This window comes from Taeniopygia guttata, chromosome 17, assembly GCF_048771995.1.
Source record: "Taeniopygia guttata chromosome 17, bTaeGut7.mat, whole genome shotgun sequence".
NCBI classification, from domain to species: domain Eukaryota; kingdom Metazoa; phylum Chordata; class Aves; order Passeriformes; family Estrildidae; genus Taeniopygia; species Taeniopygia guttata.
In genome coordinates, this window is record NC_133042.1 from 6,042,981 (window position 1) to 6,061,813 (window position 18,833).

The 18,833-nt window shown below is 47.7% G+C and overlaps 1 protein-coding gene across 2 annotated transcripts; it reads left to right on the forward strand.

The window, feature by feature from the left end:
• Positions 1-119: 119 nt before the first annotated feature.
• MIGA2 (mitoguardin 2) lies at positions 120-16,094 on the forward strand. Of its 2 annotated transcripts, none has more exons than XM_030286363.4 (16): positions 120-258; positions 1,380-1,622; positions 2,260-2,470; positions 3,278-3,390; positions 5,292-5,403; positions 5,878-6,017; positions 7,493-7,610; positions 7,778-7,878; positions 8,305-8,420; positions 8,844-8,916; positions 9,110-9,196; positions 9,362-9,460; positions 9,814-9,948; positions 10,649-10,702; positions 11,656-11,772; positions 11,903-16,094. In XM_030286363.4, exons 2-16 carry the CDS (start codon positions 1,527-1,529, stop codon positions 12,104-12,106), a joined length of 1,776 nt encoding a protein of 591 aa, XP_030142223.1. In that variant the 5' UTR covers positions 120-258; positions 1,380-1,526; the 3' UTR covers positions 12,107-16,094. The 2 variants fall into 2 exon arrangements, with proteins under 2 accessions (XP_030142223.1, XP_012433736.1); XM_012578282.5 differs by lacking the exon at positions 120-258 and adding an exon at positions 294-411.
• Positions 16,095-18,833: the final 2,739 nt, after the last annotated feature.

An 18,833-nucleotide genomic window follows, 5' to 3' on the forward strand; every position in this document is an offset into this window, starting at 1 on the left:
CGGCAATAGGAACGCGCGCCGCGCTCCCCGCCCCTTCTCTCCGCCGCATCCCCGAGCCGGGCGCGTTCCGATTGGTGCGGCGGCGGGCGGCTCTCCGCGCTGATTGGCTGCAATGGGAGTGGGGGCGGTGCCTCAGCGTGGCCCCGCCCCCCGCGGGGTGGGCTGCGGCGCGGGGGAAGGAGACGCTGCCCTTCCGCGGCCATGGCGCGCGGCGCGGGGAGACGGCGCCGAGCGGGGCCGCGCGCCCCCCCCGCCGTGGTGAGTGGTGCCGCCCGCGCCCGCTCGCTGAGGCCGGGCCCGCCGGGCCGCACCATCGTTAGTGGGGGGGGACGGGAGGGGAGTACCGAGCCGCGGACCCCCGGCTGGAGCCGGTCATGGGGGCGGGAGGCGCGGCGGGTGCGGGACCTGCAGGTGCGCGGGCGGCGGGGATGCCCGCGGGGTGAATGCATGCAGCGGGCCGGGGCTGCAGCAGCGGTGCGAGGCACCCGAGGGCGCGGGGGGGATGCTCGGGGGTGCGGGGGATGCTGCGGGGGGTGCGGGAGCGCTTTCTGCAGGGCCCAGGTGCTGCAGTGCAGGTGCGGGGGGTCCCGTGGGGCTGAACCCCACGGCGGGCAGGGCTGGGGGGAGATGGGCAGACAGAGGGGCTGCCTTGGTACCTCGGTGCCTGTACCCCCTGTCCCGGTATGGTAACCCCAGGCTGCTTTCTGTGCCCAAAATTCCCGGCACTTTGCTATTCTCGTCGCTGCCGTGGCCAGGACGTTGTGTTTAACCTTGTGGGGAGAGCCCGGGTGCGGTGTGTGCGGGTCCCACTGCCCGGAGAACATTCCCCACGCTGCTGGGGCAGTGGGTGCGGGGAGGGTGTCAGCGGGGCAGGGCTTTGTCACCGCCTTCTGGGGTCACACATCAGTGCCTTCTGTCGCTGTGTCCTTGACCTGAGCACATCCCTCCTGCCCAGCCCCGCTGGCAGCACTGGAACCTCCTGGGCAAACCCCCTTTGGTTGGTGGCTCTTGAGCAGGGTTGTGATGCACAGAAAACTGTGTGAAAGCAGAGTTTTGGCAATGAAAATGTGTGTATGGTTATTCGGGATAATTGGGATTTTTTGTATATGGGGACTGCAAACAAAATCCCTCCAATCATATGCAGCCAGGTCTGGTATATGTAGAAATCTCTGGGAGCTGTCAAATCCCAGGGTGCTGCTGCTGTAGAGCAGTTTGGGAATCTATCCCCGTGGTTAGTAGGACAAACAGGAATTGCTGCTGCTGGTGAGAAGATATTTTGCATTCGCTGCTCCAAGTGACATAAAGTGTGTTTTGTAAAGTGCAGGAAGGAGCAGGGTGGGTGCTCCCCTCACTCATCTGATTTCCCCCTCTTCCCGCAGGAGAAGGATTGTTGGATGAAGGCCAACTCCAGGACTCTGAGCCAGATGTCAGAGAAAAGTTGGATTCTTTTGTGAGCAGCTCACACAGCATCCACAAGTGCCCTTCCCCGTTGTGGCTCCTGAAGGTGCCGAGATCCTGCTGCAGACATGGCATTCAGGAGGACAGAGGGGATGTCCATCATGCAGGCCTTGGCCATGACTGTGGCAGAGATCCCCGTGTTTGTTTACACGACCTTTGGGCAGGTACAAGGAGCAGGAAGGGTCTTCCTGTCACATTCCTTAGGCTGACTCTGTGGGGCTGTCTGTGTGAGATGGAGGCACAGTGGGGTGGTGCTGGAGGACCTGGGAAGTTTGAGGGATTGGAGGACTTGCAGGGGGAGTTTGGGGTGGTGGGAGAGAGTTGTTCTGAGTGGGCTTGGAGAGGAGAGAAAAGCATTTCCCACATCCCTCCCTGGGAGAACACCCAGGTTCAGTCTTTCTCTTCATCAAAGGCTCTAAAAAAAGACTTGTCTTTCAAAGAACAGTAATATGTTCCCCACTTGTAGTGATGCAGCACTTGGAGCAGTAAAGCTCAGCTTCACACCAGGATTTCAGAGCTGAATTTGGTAACCTGGATTGCATCTGTCCCAGGCTGTGTGCAGATTTTACAGTGTGTTTTGGAAATGAGGATCGAGACCCAAGTTCTCCAGGTCCTGTCAAAATGATGCTCCACAGTCTCTTTGCTGCTATATCTTAGTTGTGTAGCAGAGGGTGTGTTTTATGGGTGGCAGGGTAAAGCCAAGGTGTTTCATGTTTAACACTGTTTTAAAATTTAAAAAAAAAAAACAAACCGTGGAATTGGTTTTTCATTGTTGCTCTTCTATTTCTTTTGTGTTTAAAGTCTGTCTTCTCTCAGCTGCGGCTCTCTCCAGGCCTGCGCAAGGTGCTGTTTGCCACAGCTCTGGGGACGGTGGCCTTGGCTCTTGCAGCTCATCAGCTGAAGCGGCGCCGCCGCCGAAAGAAGCAAATTGCTCCGGACAAGTGTGGCTTTAAACCAGGAGGGATCACAGTGCCCATCCTGCCAACCAGGAGGGTCTCCTCCGTGAAGAAAGGTTGGCCTCGCAAAAAAGGAAAAATCCCCAAGGAGGTTGTACAGAGAGAGATGGGGAGGTGGGGAGGGGAGAGCAAAGCCGTTTGTGTAGTGCTCTGATGCGGAATGGAGTGGGAATTCTGAAGAGCAGTGCCATGAGCTCGGGGTTTGGGGAGCAATGGGAGAGACTGTGGGCTCACAGTCTTGGGAACAAAAGGTGTGCTGGTGTTTTCCCTGGGGTTTGTATTCCCATCCCATTTCCTGTAGGCAGCCTGTGGACCATTACCAGGCTGCCCCAATAACAACGACCCGGGCATGCAGTGACCTGCAGCATTGATCTCGTGATGTCAGTGCTCAGCTGAGGGAAGGGGAGGGTGGCCTGAGCCAGGGAGGGCAGTTGGGACTGTCCATCCAGCTCTGTGGTGACTCCCAGACCTTGGGCAGCTTCCTCAGCACTTGTACTGATTTTAGGGGTAAGACTGATCCAGGCCCTCAGCAAAGCACTTGAGGGATTAAGCATTTGGTGAAACATGAAAATCAAGGGAGCTGTGTCCGTGTTCTGCCTGTGCTGAGGGAAGGTGGAGGAGTTTTTGCTTGATTGTTTCCACTTGCCTCTTGCTGTCCATAAGCAGTGAATACCTTCCTCAGCCTCAGATCCCCACTGACACCAGTCTCAGAGCAGACAGGAGATCTGTGGCTTATTTCTAGGTATTGGATACTCCTTTGCCCATTCACAGTTACACCAGACAAGGTGATGATCCCCTCCCTATTCCCTGCTGCAGTCACCTGCGCCTAAAATCCTGTTTTTTTGTGATCTTCCCAACTGCAGGATACTCCAGCAGGAGAGTCCAGAGCCCTGGCAGCAAGAGCAATGACACGCTCAGCGGGATTTCCTCCATTGAGCCCAGCAAACATTCCAGTTCCTCCCACAGCCTTGCCTCGGTAAGGACCTTGTTAGCAGGGCTGGGAGATGTCAGAGCATGACCTGTCACAAGATCATCAAGTCCTTGGGCTTGTGCTGGCCCACAGAGCAGAGCAGATTGCAGTAAAATTGTAGGGCAGGTTGTGATGTTAACCTCCTACTGAGTGTCTGGAGTTCCCTGTGAGCAGCAATTTTTTTGTGGCCAGGAGCTCCAGGGTTCCTTGGCCAGTTCTTTGGCCAAGGAGAAGTCTCAGGAGGGATTTCCCTGTGGGACATGGCCATGATTCCTTGGAGCTCTCTGTTTCTGGGTCTCACAGCAATGGGTCTCACAGTTTGCTTCCCTCTGTGGTGGGAGTTTGGTAGCCCAGCAGCCCCACCCTTCTGTGTTGGGGCTGCTCACATCTTGCTTTCTTCTTAAAACCAAATTAGCTACCAAAATCTGATAGCTCTATTCAGGAGACAGCACAGGGTGATAACACAACCCAGTCATTCTACCTCCTCCAAAGCCAAAATTGCTGCCTATGAGTACAGGTATTTCAAGCTTAACCAGGTGGAAGAAGCCATAAGTGTTTATAGCCACCTTTAGTGAGACCAAAACTGGAAGCATTTGTGTCTTCAAGACCTGTTTCACATCCCCACTGCTCAGAGCTAACGTTCTGTTGGAGCAGGGGGAACAGAAAGAGGGAAAATCACCCCTTTGAAAGGAGGTGTTGGGTTCCAGCACCCCTCAGCACATGCTGGTGATGCTGTTTTTAGTACAGCTAAAGCACCAGGAGCTGCCAGAATCCATGCTGGCCGAAGGGTGTCTCCAGCAGGCGGCAGTGCTGGCACGGCGCCGGGAGGCACAGCATTCCCTGGGGAACTGGGGTGGGATGGGATGTGTCCATGAGTACCAGGCTGTGTCCAGTCGTTCCCCTCCACAGGGACTCACATCCATGTAATTCCTCCATGGTTTCTCAATTCACACAGATGCTGTCCAGGTTTTGCATCCCTGAAGTTCTATTTCTCTTTAAATAAAAAGCAATCCATAAATAAATACCTTTTTCCATTGCTGATGCCTGGGTGGGGATATCCCCACAGAGAGGCATCTGTTTCTGTACAGATGAGCTGACCCTGTACTTACAGTTTTTATATTACTTGGTGGAAAAAACCAGCTCGTCCTCTGCACAGCTGCAGGTTTTGCCTGTGCTCTCATTTGCTTCCTGGGCTCCTCTTTGCCATCCAGTAAGTAATTTGGCAGCAGTGAACTGATGATTTGCAGTTCAAGATCTCAAGGTGATTTATTAACACTCCACAGGGATTGATCACTGGTGGCAGGACAGGAATTCATTTGTCAGCTGATTATTGTAGCTTTTTTTTAGTACCAGGCTCATGTTTGGACATCCTTCTGTAAGCCACAGGAAAACACTGGTCACTGATCGTGCTTAATCCAGCACTTTATTGGGTCAGACTTTAGAAGACATCGATGCCCTGGTGTGAAATTGGACAAAGCTGAACTGACACTGCTGTGTGGATAGTCAAGCTCAGCCCTCCCAGGAGAGGGTCTGGTTACAAAGAGGAGAGTGAGGATTTCCCCTTGCCCTCTGGGGAATCCTCAGCTGTGTTTTTTCTGGGAAACTGTTTCTTTTGTTTGGACTGTGCTTGCTTCCTTGCCATCTCCAGTGTTTTCTGTGCAGGCAGCTGGGGCTGACACGAGCTTTCCATCAAAATCCTGATGCCTTTGTAGTGATTGCTTTGGAGCTTTCCTGGGCTGTTTCCTCCATCAGTGCTCTCCTTTCAGTGCTCATTGATACAGGGGAGCACAAGGGCAGACATGGGGAAGGAAAATGCCTTTTTACTGAAGGCTGGTGGTGTTTGTTTGATCTTAGCATCTCTAAGAAAATTCAAAAGGCATTTGCTGCTCTCTGCTCCCTTCCTGCAGATGGTAGCAGTCAACTCCTCAAGTCCTGTACCCCCAGGGATGTGGGAGGCCCAGGCAATGGGAGATGCTGGAGCCATTGGTGATTCCAGTGCAGAAAGCCTCTATGTTCAAGGTAAGCAGGCACAAGGGTAACATTACTCTGGGGAGGGGTTATCACTGTGAGAGGAAGAAGAGGGTGAGAACTGACGCAGCATCAGCAGCTCAGTGTAGAGCTCTAACAGAAAGATCCTTCCATTCTCAGCTTAAGCTCAAATAAAAATCCCATTTTCTCTTACAAAAAAACCAAACCTTTTTTGTCAGTGAATAATTTACTTCCAAAATACTGTTCTTGAGCAACAAGCTCATCTTGTGCAGAGAACAGTATTTTGGCAGTAACATGGATGATACTTTACCAGTTTGGGGATGTTCTTCTTCTAATTCATTAAACCATATTTAAAAAGGAAAGAAATAGAATATGTTTATTCTTCGTTTTGGGGAGGGATTTCCCTCTTTGCAGGATTGTCTGAGTGAGCAAAGACTCATCCTGTATCTCCTTGTTCCTGAGTGCCCTGGGACTCTCACAGCCAGTATTTGGTTGTGTTTCCAGGCATGGAGCTGTTTGAGGAGGCCCTGCAGAAATGGGAACAGGCTCTGAGCATCAGGCAGAGGGACAGTGCTTGTACCAGCACCCCTGTGCCCTGGGACAGCAGGAAACAGCAAGAGAGCATGTCTGAGAACATTTCAGAGGTAGGTCCTCACATCCTGAAAGGCCAGACTGGGTGCTGGAAGCTGTAAACCGTGGGAGGTTAAAAGGAGAGCAAATTAAGGGCAGAGTCAGGCCAGACTCTGAATAAGAGCTGTCTGTATCTGCAGCTTCCTTATGCAGTGGGAGTGGGTGTTTTTCATTTCTTTCTCTTTTTAATACGGCTCGCCCCCTCATTCCCCAGTGTTTCCATCCACCTTCCAGCCTTGTGTCACTCACTGTCACACGTGTCCTCCCGTGGCACAGCCTGTGCTGAGAAAAGCTGTGATGAAAGCAGCACTGCTTTGGTTGGCAGTGTTGTCTCTGTAACTTTTTAATGCATTTAAAATGGAGATCTTGATGGTCACTGTCATTTCTGGGAGCTGGGTGGAGAGCAGAGCCCAGCTCTGTGTGTGTGGATGAGGAAGGCAGTAGGAATTTAGTAGGAGCTGGGTATGGCCCTGGTCCCTGCAGGGAGATGTGTACCTCACTCAGCCTCTGCAGCTACAGAAACAAGGATTTTAGGGCACCTCTTGCTGTCTGGGACTTGAGGACTTCACATGGAAGATCTGTGTTGAAGGAGATCTAAACTAGAATGGCTCAGTGACAACCACAAAGCCAAAAAAACCTGCTGTAACTCAGGACTGTGAAAGGAGCTGAACTCCGAACTCTCCAGGAGTTCTCACTGGAAAAAAAAAGTGTTCCCAGCCTTTTGTAAACAGAGTCTGGTGTAGTAAGTATGTGAGGCATTCATCTTTTGTGCTGGATCACATTTATCCAAGTAAAATCTGGATTCTGTTGTTGTTGGCTCTCCTTGAAGGGCCCTGTAGTGTTTCTAAAACTGCCTTAAAACCAGTTGATTCATTATGAAAATAGATTCTGTGCTTCTTGTTAATGCTCCTGTCTTCTGGATGAGATACTCATGCAAACACAGAGGCATGAAGGCAAGATGCTGCTTAAGTCTTATTTTCCCCACACCTTTTTATTTTTTTTTCCATCCTCCTGTGTTGTTTATAGCAAACTTTGCTTATACCCAGCACCTTAATCTAAATATTCAGTTATCCAGTTCTGGATATCCTATTATATTGAACACAGGTTTCCTGATGCAATTTCTCCTGCAATTTAGGCTAAATTCTAACTTTAGAAGAGATTTAAGTGATGTACAACTTACTAAAATACCTGTTTTTCTGGCTGACAGGTTAAAATTCTTTAGTTCTTTCTTCCCTTTTTAATAGGAAAACAAAATTGTGAAGCTCAAAAGCCAGAGGGTTTGAGTAGGCTGTGTAGAAGCTTCCCTCCCCATCCCCATACATTATTAGCTGCATTGTAGGATTAATGACTCCTCTCTCTTTTTATTTTTAATCATTTAATCTGCAGACTGCAAATCCCATTTTTACTGAAAATTCCCTCCCATGTTTGTGCTGTCCAATCTGTCTGTGCCCAGCTGGCTAACTAAGGGTGACATTTCTGTGTGTTCCAGGAGGAGTCCCAGAAAAGGGAGTTTGCTGAGAAGCTGGAGTCCCTCTTGCACCGAGCCTACCACCTCCAGGAAGAGTTTGGCTCCTCGCTCCCATCGGACAGTGTGCTGCTGGATCTGGGTAGGGCACCTGGCTGCAGTAAAATGCCAATTTCCTGCCTGGTTTTATGTCTTTTCTATAAGCCAGGGGAAGGAGGAGTGACAAAGTGGGCGTGGAAGAGAGCACAGGAGCTAAGAGGAATGTTGGTCCATGAATTCCAACACATGTGGCTTCTTTCTCTTCTCCAGAGAAGACTTTGATGCTTCCGTTGGCGGACGGATCGTTGCGGCTGCGGACGGATGATGAGGACAGCTCCACTTCGGAGGATTCCTTCTTCTCTGCAGCAGAGGTGACTGAAGTGTCACCTGTGTGTCACAGCCCAGTGGCTTGGGGGGAAGGCACAAAGGCAGCAGAGCAAAGCCAAACATAATCTTGGGAGAGGAAGATGATCAAACACAGAGCAACAATAGCAGGCTGGGAGGTTCATGATGGATGTTAGGAAAGGTTTTAATGAGGGGGATGGTGCAGGCTTTTCCAACCAGCACTTCCATGTTATCTTCTTACCTACTATAGAAAACATGCCATAACAGCTAGGAAAATGCTGTTATCTATGTAAGATGACTTGGTAGTGTAAATCTTTCCATGAAAGAGTTGTCACTGACAAACTTTGCTGAAGATTTTCTGAAGGCGGCCCACCTTGCTTGTGTGAACTGTGTATTTGCAAATATTTAATGAGCTCATTTTTTTCTTCCCATGTCTCTTGTTACCTCTACAGCTCTTTGACTCTCTCCCCTTTGAGCAAATGCCATTCCACCTCTCCAAGCCAGCGGCAGCATATGAAGAAGCTCTGCAGTTGGTGAAAGAAGGGAAGGTCGCGTGCCGCACTCTGAGGTGAAAAGCCAGCTGGAGCTGTGGGACCTGGTGTCCCCTGGGGTGCTGTGAACACATCATCTGCCTTTGAGCAGTCCCACAACCAGAATAACCCATTGGGGTCATAAAATCACAGCATCCTTCATGCTGGTTCAGCCTTCCCAGGGAATTAACCCCAGATTTTAGGGACTTGCATGTTAAGAAAGAGTAATTGTCTCAGGAAATCACTGATAGGAAGTGTGACTGTTCTGGGAGGCTGGCATAGTCCTGTACCAGCCTGGCAGAGGTGCTCTGTTCCTGCAGGGAGCTGGATAAAGGGAATGTGACTGTTCCTTTCTCCTATGCACAGACTGGGAATTTAGTTTTTTGTCTTTAGAGGACCATAGTTGTAGGAACACCAACATCAAAACTGGAATCTACACAGTTCTTCCCCTTTCCCTCTAGGACAGAGCTCCTTGGCTGCTACAGTGACCAGGATTTCCTGGCGAAGCTGCATTGTGTCAGGCAGGCATTCCAGGTGAGAATGGCTCCAGGCTCCCATGTTTCCATGGCACATGGCTGCCAGCAGCATGTTCCTGGAGACTGCATTTTATCTCCTAGTTTCCTAGCATTGCACTGCTTCCTGTCCTTCCTGCCTTTTTTTCTTTTCCCCAGCTTAGAATTTGAGGGTGTGTAGGTGCTCACAAGAGACATCTGTGTTCCCTTTGCAGGAGCTGCTGGAGGATGAAAGCAACCAGCTGTTTTTTGGGGAGGTTGGGAAGCAGATGATGATAGGACTGATGACAAAAGCTGAAAAGGTAGGAAGTTTGTGTAACAACTAAATTGTTTTCCCATCCTAACTCAGAGTTCTTCCGGTGTGTTGGAAGAAGAAAACTTCATCTGCATGCTGGTGATTACTGTGATGTTGATGTCAGCTCAAATCCAAGTAGTTAAACTTCTGTTTTGTTTCTCTGCTCTTCCAGAATCCCAAAGCTTTCCTGGAAAGCTATGAGGAGATGCTGCGTTATGCCTTGAAGCAGGAGACCTGGCCAACCACTCAGCAGGAGCTTGAGGGAAGAGGGGTTGGTAAAGACATTGTCTTTACAGAGTTGCAGAGGAGTTAGAAGATAATCCTTGCTCAGAGAGGTTGTGGAAGTGTTCAAGGGCAGGCTGGATGGGGCTTGAAGCAACCTGGTTTGGTGGAAGATGTCTCTGCCCATGGCAGGGATGGAACTGGATAGTTTTTAAGTCCCTTACAAGCCAAACCACTGTGACTGTATTACAATGCATATGTAGGAATGGCCCAGGTGTGAAAGACCTGCTGTTGAAATACAATTACATCGACTTCATCTTGTCACATCTTCTTGCTTCAAACCCAAAGAACCTTGTCTCTCTTTTTAAAACCTGTTCATTTGACTGTTCTGCTCCCTGACAGGTGGTGTGCATGAGCTTCTTTGATATTGTGCTGGACTTCATCCTCATGGATGCTTTTGAGGATCTGGAGAATCCTCCCTCCTCTGTGCTGGCTGTGCTGCGCAACCGCTGGCTGTCCGACAGCTTCAAGGAGACGGTGCGTGAGACAGGGAGTGCTGGTGTGAGTGTGAGATCAGTGCCAAGGCCAGAAAAGAGCATAACCTCATCTTTCCCAGCTCGGCTGAATTCTCTCTTTATAGCTGCCATGCTTTCCTGAAGTTCTAAACAACAGCCTTCTTGTGCATGGAAATTGTTTACAGGAAAGCGTTCCTTATTTTGAAAGCATCTGGTTGGCAACGAGACTTATGGCTCTAGGGGCTTTTATCAGTGATGCCATGGAGATGTTAAAAGATGACAGCACCTATTTTTATGAATGAGAATAAAAGGGTCAAAATATGTGGGTTTTAGCGTGTAGCCATTTATTCTGGCAGTTCCTCAGCAGACTGAAGCTCAAATTGCAAAGATTTCCTTTAGTTCTGCCCTCCAGCTGTATTTTTAAGACTGATTAGTTTGATAGATTGAGAGTAAAACAGCACTTTGTAACAGCTGTCTGCTTACAGGGGATCGTGGGCTGTTGGGCAACTATGTCAGATCATATTAACAATCTTCAAAAACCCTTCGGCATCTCTGGAATGGATCTGAAGTGGCTAAATCTGCTTCCAGTTCACTTCAATTTTGTCATTTTAAAGAATTTCTGGCACAAAAGGGCAGCTGATGTTTTGATGACAATGTGTTGGTAAACTTTGTATTTTTTTAAATAATCTGAATAACTAATGGGCTCTCTTTGTTAATTGTAGGCTCTAGCAACTGCTTGCTGGTCAGTTCTGAAAGCAAAAAGGAGGCTTCTGATGGTAAGCAAAATTAATCAAAAGGGAAAGAATCTAATGTATTTGAGGCTGAAAAGAGAGCACATAGATCTTGACAAAGTACAAAATCTTAAGTGGTAGAAGACTGAACAGAGTCACGTTCTTTGTGACACTTTAGAGCCCTGGGGTCCTGCAGTCACTGCTCCAGTGCTATGCCAGCATTTTATTGAATCAGTCTGAGTTTATTCTTCTTTTTTCTTAATGTGAGGATTCAAACGACAGTATTGCCTGTCTGGAATTCCCTCTCCCTGCTCTCAATACTGTAGGAATGGCCACAGACTCTAAGCAACAAGGGACTGCTCCTGAATTGTGCTTTCCTTGCGGGCAGCAAAAGGTTCAGGCACTGCTCCACTCCCCAGTGCTGATTAGCCATTAGTTGATGAGTTTCACTTAAATCTGTGACTTCCTAAAGTATCACAGCAGACGAGTTTATGGAGCAGGGGAACAGGAAGCCACAACTTCACAACCCTGGTTCTGCCACAGGGTCTGTGGCCTCTGGCAATTTTTCAGCTCAATCCCACATCTAGCTGGTACGACAGGGTTTGGCTCCTGAGATGGCACAGGGAGAAATGAGAGAATTGGAAGCTCTACTGGTGCTGTCATGCAGTAGCTCTGTTTTGGATATTTGCATGTCCTTTCCTGGCTTGGTCAGCAAATTATAAATAGAGGCTATAAAGGCTGGCTGGTGATTGCTTTTCATTTTCTTCTGTTCATTTTCCTCTTGAAATAGCAGTTTAGAAACATGAAGATAAAAAGCTCTAGTCATCCTTCAAGAGATCTGAAAGATAAATGTAGTTTTGCAGGAAGAGTTGTTCCAAATAGCTCTTAACTTCAGTTACTGAAGCTTTCTGGCAGGGAAGTCAGTGGCTGATATGGAATAAGCTGCTAATTCTGTCTTGAGAGTGAAGACCAATTAATTCTGTCCTTCCCTGTGACAGGTACCAGATGGCTTTATCTCTCATTTCTACTCCGTATCGGAGCATGTCAGTCCTGTTCTAGCCTTTGGTTTTCTGGGGCCCAAGCAGCAGCTATCTGAAGTCTGCAGTTTCTTCAAGGTAAGGTGGTTTTTGTGTGCCTCATCTGTGTGGGACTCCTGTCTGCTGACTTAAAGCTGCTGATGTGTGCTCTTGGTGGCTGGTACCAACAGGTGGAGGAGGTCTGACTGTAACCTTCCTTTTCTTGCAGCACCAGATCGTGCAGTATCTGAAGGACATGTTTGACTTCGACAATGTGAGGTACACGACCGTGCACTTGCTGGCAGAGGACATTTTGCAGCTGTCGCGGCGGCGCAGCGAGATCCTCTTAGGATATCTGGGCACCGAGACTTCCCCGGAGATGAACGGCGTGCTTCCTGGGGAAACCGAGCCGCTGAAGGAGGAGCTCATCTGATGTCAGTGGAGGAAAACACTTTTGTACAAGGACCTTTTCCTCCCAGAGATGGATAAAACTACCTGCAAAGCGCAGTGGTGGCAGCAAGACTATGTGAACACACAGCAATCTGGTGGGACCTTCTGCTTTTTGTAGCCAGTAGTGTTTGCTGGGATGGATCCAGGACCACTTGCCAACTTATGGTTTGAATTTCTTCTTTGTTCCACCTTCCTGTCATTATTACTACTTTCAATATTTCATATATACATTGTGTCCTGAACTGCCCGGGCCCAGATTTTTGCCTAATTCTCTTGAATAGGGCAATGTATGTACCTGTTTTGCCTTTGTGTTTTCTGGGAGGTGAATCTCTGACGTTTACGATTGTGTGTGGGAACAGGAATATCGTTGGTAAATTCTCCACTTGACCATTAGCTTCTCAAGGAGGCTTTGCTTGCTTTGGGATTTTTAGTACTGTTCTTCTCTGCTGTGTTCCTACAAACACTAATTACTGCTGATTTGTACCTTAAGTGTGGTAACATATGCAATGTGACTAGCAAAGATTTCTTTCCTGAGGAGGAAGAAATAGTTCTGTAAAGCACTGAAAATGCAGACTTTTGTAAGTAGTCTGAAGCTCTTGGGAAATTGGTCTGTTCCCTTGGTATTGCTGCTCTTTGGAGACCAGGTGACGAGCTCTGTGTCCTGGTCATCCTTGCTTAGGAGGTTGCTGAGGTTTATGTTTGCCCCTAAGGCAGGTTAGTGTGAGGAGGGGGGGATTTGGATCCTGCCTGTGCTTGCACAAAGTCTTTGACATCCATCAAAGTGCCTTGCTGGATTTCAGCTTTTGCTGGGTAGGAGGTGTGGGGTGTGTACAGGCAGGGGGAAGGGGTAATAACGTGGTGCCTGCTGCTGTTGTTGCACAGGGTAGTGAGAGGTGTAGATGCTGGATGTGAGGTTATGTGTGTGGATAGTTGGAGAGCTGTGATTAAGTTTCTGGAGAGGAAATGAGTCTTTACAGTCTGTCAGTACTAAGAAATACAGCATAATTTTGGGTAATGATCAGATGTGTGTGTATGGTAGTGCTTCTCAAATGCTGTGATCCTGACTGCTCAGCCAGCACCTGGAATCTGTTTTGGGATGTGAGCTGAGCTGGATACTCGTGTAGGACAGCAGCAGTGGAGCATGCTGGACTTAGTAAATCATAAAAATCACAGAATAATAGAATATGCTGAGTTGGAAGGCACACATCAGGACCGAGCCCAACTTCTGTGTTTGTGCAGGACACCCCAACATTACCACCATGGGCTGAGGGAGTTGCCCAAACTTCTTGGAGTCTGTCAGGCTTGGTGCTGTGACTGCTTCCTCAGGAGTCTGTTCAGTGCCCAGCCACTCTCTGGGTAGAAAATCTTTTCCTGATATCCAACGTAAACCTCTCCTGACTCAGCTTCATGCTATTGACTTGAGACAGTCCTGGCTTGCAGGACTGAGGTTTGCAATGATTTGCTGAGTCCTATGTGAGTACAATGCCACAGATAAAAGTAGAGATCCAGCTTGTGCCTTCTTCTGTTTCAGTCCATAATACAAGTCCAAGTCCAGCCCTCAGAATGAGGAGGTCTTTAGGACTTCCACAAAAACATGAGCCTCACTGTTTTTGTTCCATTCTGATTAGTTACCCCTTGTGCCTGTTCTGGATGAAAGACACGTGTTTTTTGCAAGTGAAAAAAACATGTAAGGATCTGGAATATGAGTGGAAAGTCAGTGTGTGGGCTTGGAGAATACAAATGCTTTCTTCCTCTTCAGATATTTAATGTGGATTCTGCTGGTAAAAGCAGGAAGGAAATAAACAGAGAAAAAAAGTAAACAGGAGGATGTAAAAGGAGCAGATAAATGTGCTGTGCCATGTGTTTTAGGGACACCCTCCCTGAGCAGGGAGGTGGGACCAGATGACCCACAGTGGTTCCTTCCAGCCTGACCCTTCTGTGGTTCTGTGTTTCCTTGAAATGCTCCGGAGTTGTTTGCAGGGGGTATGTGTAGAGCACAGTAACATCTGGTGCTCTGTAAGCACATCTGACTGATGTGGCTTATCTGGAAACCAGATTAATGCAATAAACAGGACAATGCTGAGGCAGAAATTAGGAGCAGCTGCCCCAACTGAGGCTGCGTGGAATAAACTGTTGTGAGAAGGCTTTGAGAGACAGTGGTTGAAACTAGGAAGGGTCTCTGAGGTGTCTTACCCCTGGTAGTGTGCAGGAAGAGAAGAAATGGAGGATGTTGTACTAGCATGACACACCTGCTACATGTAAATTATGATTTGAAAATATGGTATATTCTGAAAGCAAGTTACTTTGCCAAAAAAATAATGTTGATAGTGCTTTGTGCTTCTGTATGGCTGGTTTGGAAGAAAGTCACTTCAGCAACTTTTGTATAGTGGTTAAAAAGATGCTAAAATGTGAAGATTAATATAATGAGATGGACTGTAGTTCTAAACAATCAGTGCTGTTAAATTCTCGGTTTTAGTGTTATTTTATGTGTATTTATTTTCTATTTTGAGTGTCTTTGTCCTCAGTTCTTGGGCAGCCTGCCTGTTTTGTGTACAGACAAAAACACTGGCTGCTGACTTTGCGCTTTTGCATCCTTGCGGGAGAGGATACTGAAACAGGGTCCCCCGAAGCAAACATTAACTTGCACTGTGGCTTTTTAAGCTGAGAAGTTGTAAATTCCTTATCAGTTGAATGAAGAAAGACTGTTTTATTACAGCTTGATGCTTTTCCTTAGCCCTTACTGCAAGTAGGTTACACAGCCCTCCCAGATAAGGTAAAGAGGAATCTGCCTTGGGAACATCCGCAGCTTCTTGAAGGTCGAGTTCTCCACCTTTTCCCACCAGCAGTGACTTGGTCCTGCACCAGCCAAGGATGTTTGCTGAGACAAACTGGTTTTATCTTTACTGGGATGGATGTTAAACTTCTCTACACCTCCCCCTCACTTCATCGCTGCTTTTTGTCCCTCCCCAGTCCCAGTGTAGCTCAAGAGGAAAGGCAGAAAGGCATCTGCAGCCTCTGAAGGGAACTTGAAGGATCAGCAGGTTGACAGGAGCTGTTCCTGTGGAAGAAGCTTTCCCTGGCCTGAGCAGTGGTGTCAGGCCCCTGCTGTGTTCAAGTCCTTTGGATGCAGCCCTCAGGCTGCTTGCACTGATCCCACCCAGAGCAGGGCCCAGCCCAAAAGGCGACTCTCCTACTCACCTGTATTGCAGGGTAGAGTTAAAGGCTGTGATGGAACACCTGCCTGCCCTCTGGCTTCCTGAGATCCCTAGAAAACCCCTTCCCCAGCATATTGTGTTTAGCAATGGAAATTCTTCAGTATTAGTAGCAGCTGCGTATTTGGGTAGAATCCCTTGAGATAAGACATTCACCTTTTTTTATGATGAATCCTTATTCTCAAGGGGTTAAATCATCCTGGGATGACACTTGCAAGATTTTAACACTGATGGGGATTTAAAGTGGCTTAGCAGCAATGAAATAAAATCCCTCAATAGTGTCTGATGCTTAAACAGAATTTAAAATCTGCATGACTTTCATTTTTTTTATGTGGAGGTGTAACAAGCTTCACCAGAGGTTAAAGTACATCCTTGGTACTTTAGTATGTATGTAGAGACTATGCCAAATGGCTCTAGGAGGGTCTTTATGGTCTTTAAAGCACATTAATAAAAAAAATTATGAGGAAAAATCTGCCTTGTATTTACAAGATCAGTGTGGCTTTGAAGAGCATGACTTGTGTTGTCTCATACAGGGAAATGGGAAAGAAGGATTTTATTTATCCCTCTTCAGTAGAACATTCCTCTGCCATATCTGAAACTAATGAATGTAAACTTGTGCCTATTTTTTTCTTGATTTCCTAAAGGTGTAAAAATCTGTTCTTGTTTTGCTTTTATCTTTTTCTTTGCAGCTAATTTTTAAAAAATATCTTTAATCTTAGGATGTGGGCATTACAAGTAAAATAAAACTTTCCCTCATGATTGTGGTTTTTGTTCCTAAATTTCCTGGAGAAACATGCTAGAAACTCAGTCTTTGGTTTCTTATTTAGGTGGCAGTTGTGGTAGCACCTCTGCTGTAGTGATAGTATCAAACAACGCTTGCTGTTCCTAGGGCTAAAATGAGGAACTTGAAAGGTTGAAATGCAAAGTAAAAGGGTTTGATTGCATGGGGAGGCTTCCTGGGTCTGCTGAAAAGTCCACAGATGAAGTGGGCTATAAAGTAAACAAAAGAGCTCCTTGTACTTTGAGCTGTGGTTGGAAACTGTGGGGTTTCATTTTTCAGATTTTCTGTGGTAGTTTGGCTGCATTGGGGTGTGGTGTGAGTAGGCTGTGATGAAGAGATAACAGAAATCCCAGTGAGGAGCAGAACCTCTTAAACATTGTCCAGGATCCTGTAGCATTTACCAGCTTCCCAAACTCTGAAACCCAGACTAAAGCCTGAGGGTTGGTATCAGAGCTGCTTATCTGCTGAGCAAGGCAAGAAAATCATCTTCTTGCTCTCCTGAAACAACCACAGTGGATTTAAATACTTTCATTTTCAAATGATAGAGAAACCAGACTGAATCAGATTGGCTGATTCTTCCACAGTGATTAAAACTTCATCCCTACGCTTAAAAATAAAAAAGTAAAAACGAGTCTCTGTTAGCATTAATGCAAGCCTGTCATGAACTTGGATATATGCAAATAAAATGTTCATGGATAGGAAAATTTTTGTCTCACGCCACACCCTGATCATTAGTTGAGAGAGTTAAGAGGAGTTTATCTCAGTTTCCATGGAGTCAGACTCCACACTCATTAGAGCTCCAGAGTAGCTTTGTGCTTTCTTGTGTTGAGGCACAGAGCAAAGGCTGCTCCGTGTATTGACACTTTTTTCTCCTGTTCAGGAAGGAGTGGGTGACTACAGCAATGAAGCCCACAATTTTCAGTACTTGTCATGGTACATAGATCAAATGTAATCCACTCTGCCAGCATAACTCTACATTCAATAGCTTGGAAAGGAGGAGATTTATTTAACTTGAATAATGAAAGGAGTAAATCACTCATGCTCCCTCATAGCAGTCTTCTGTGACGAACTGAGCTCCTGCCGTAAATATTTTCTCTTTCTTTCCAAATAATAAGACTTTAATGCTATTTTGCTTCTTGAAATGCCAGCAAGAATGTCAGCTATGAAGAGCTTGTTGAAATTAATGGGACATAATCATAATTGAAGAGGGTATATTACAACTGCAGGAAAAGGAGTTTTCTACCCTTTTTGAAATCTTAATTAACGGGATAGAAATCCTGGTCCGTGTCCTTCCCTGACACAAATTAAAGGCAACCCCATGCCTTTGTTGATCACTTCTTGCAGGCCTCTTACATGTTTATTTTTCTTACACTTAATTTTTTAATATATTGAATTAAATTTGGTTGTTTGGTCTGAAGGTGGATTTGCCTTCTGAAAGCTTTTCTGTCCAATGCTGCTCCATGTTGTTCTTTTCCTGAGGCTTCCCAGGTAAGTCTTATTTCTGGGGTCACATGGGAACATTCCTTTTGGCTTGGTCTTCAAAGTGATTTCAGTAGTTAAAGGTATTTGTGGGGGGAAAAAAAGTATCACCTGGACTACATGTTTACCTGGCCTTTGCAGAATCTTTAAAGGATTTTCTGCCAGGACTTAGGAAGAAATTGTTCCCTGTGAGGGTGGTGAGGCCCTGGCACAGGTTGTCCAGAGAAGCTGTGGCTGCCACATTCCTGGAAGTGTCTGAAGCCAGGCTGGACAGGGCTTGGAGCCACCTGGGCTGGTGGAAGGTGTCCCTGCCCATGGCAGGGGTGAAATGAGATGGGCCTTAAGGTGCCTTCTCAAACACATCATTCTGAGATTTGATGACTTCAGGTTTTTATTTTCATGTGTGCACACCCACACGGGAGCTGCTCGTTCTTTACAGAGCTGGATGTGATTCCTAAATGTTATTAAAAAAAAAAAAATCCAAATATTCACTTTCCACGACTTTTGGACGTTATCAGTGAATCACTTCTGTGTGGGGCAAAGAGAAATGTGCCTGGGGTAGGGCAGTGATGTAGAGCTGAATGTAGTAATACCCTTCTGAAATGAACGATTCTCCTTTACATTCTCATTTACATTTGTTTTTTTAATTTCGGGGTTTTGTTTGGTGGTTTTTTTTTTTGTTTTGTTTGGGGTTTTTTTTTTATTTTTTATTTTTTTTTATTTTAACAGCAACTGTGGCGGCGGCAGCAGGGTGTGAGGGCAGCCAGGGCGGCACCAGAGCGGGAACCCGCGGGGTGTGAGGGATGTGAGGGAAGCCCGGGCTGTTCCCGCTGAGGTGTGAGGGGAACCTGGGGCGGGTCGCGCCGGGCTGCAGGGATGTGAGGGGAGCCAGGGCGGTTCCCGCTGAGGTGTGAGGGGAACCTGGGGCGGGTCGCGCCGGGGTGCGGGGATGTGAGGGGAGCCAGGGCGGTTCTCGCCGGGTTCTGAGGGGAGCCAGGGTGGTTCTCGCCGGGGTCTGAGGGGAGCCCAGCCCGGCCATTTTCCCGCCCAGCCCCCGCCTCAGCGCCCCGCGCCCGCCGCGACAGCGGCGCCGCTGATTGGCTGAGAACTGGCGCCAGGACGAGCTGCTGATTGGCCCATCCGCACGGCAGCTCTGGCCAATGACAAAACGCTGTGCAGCCCGCCTTTCCTCCCACTGGCTGTGCCGCTCCCTGCGCCCTCCCACTGCCGGGCCGCGG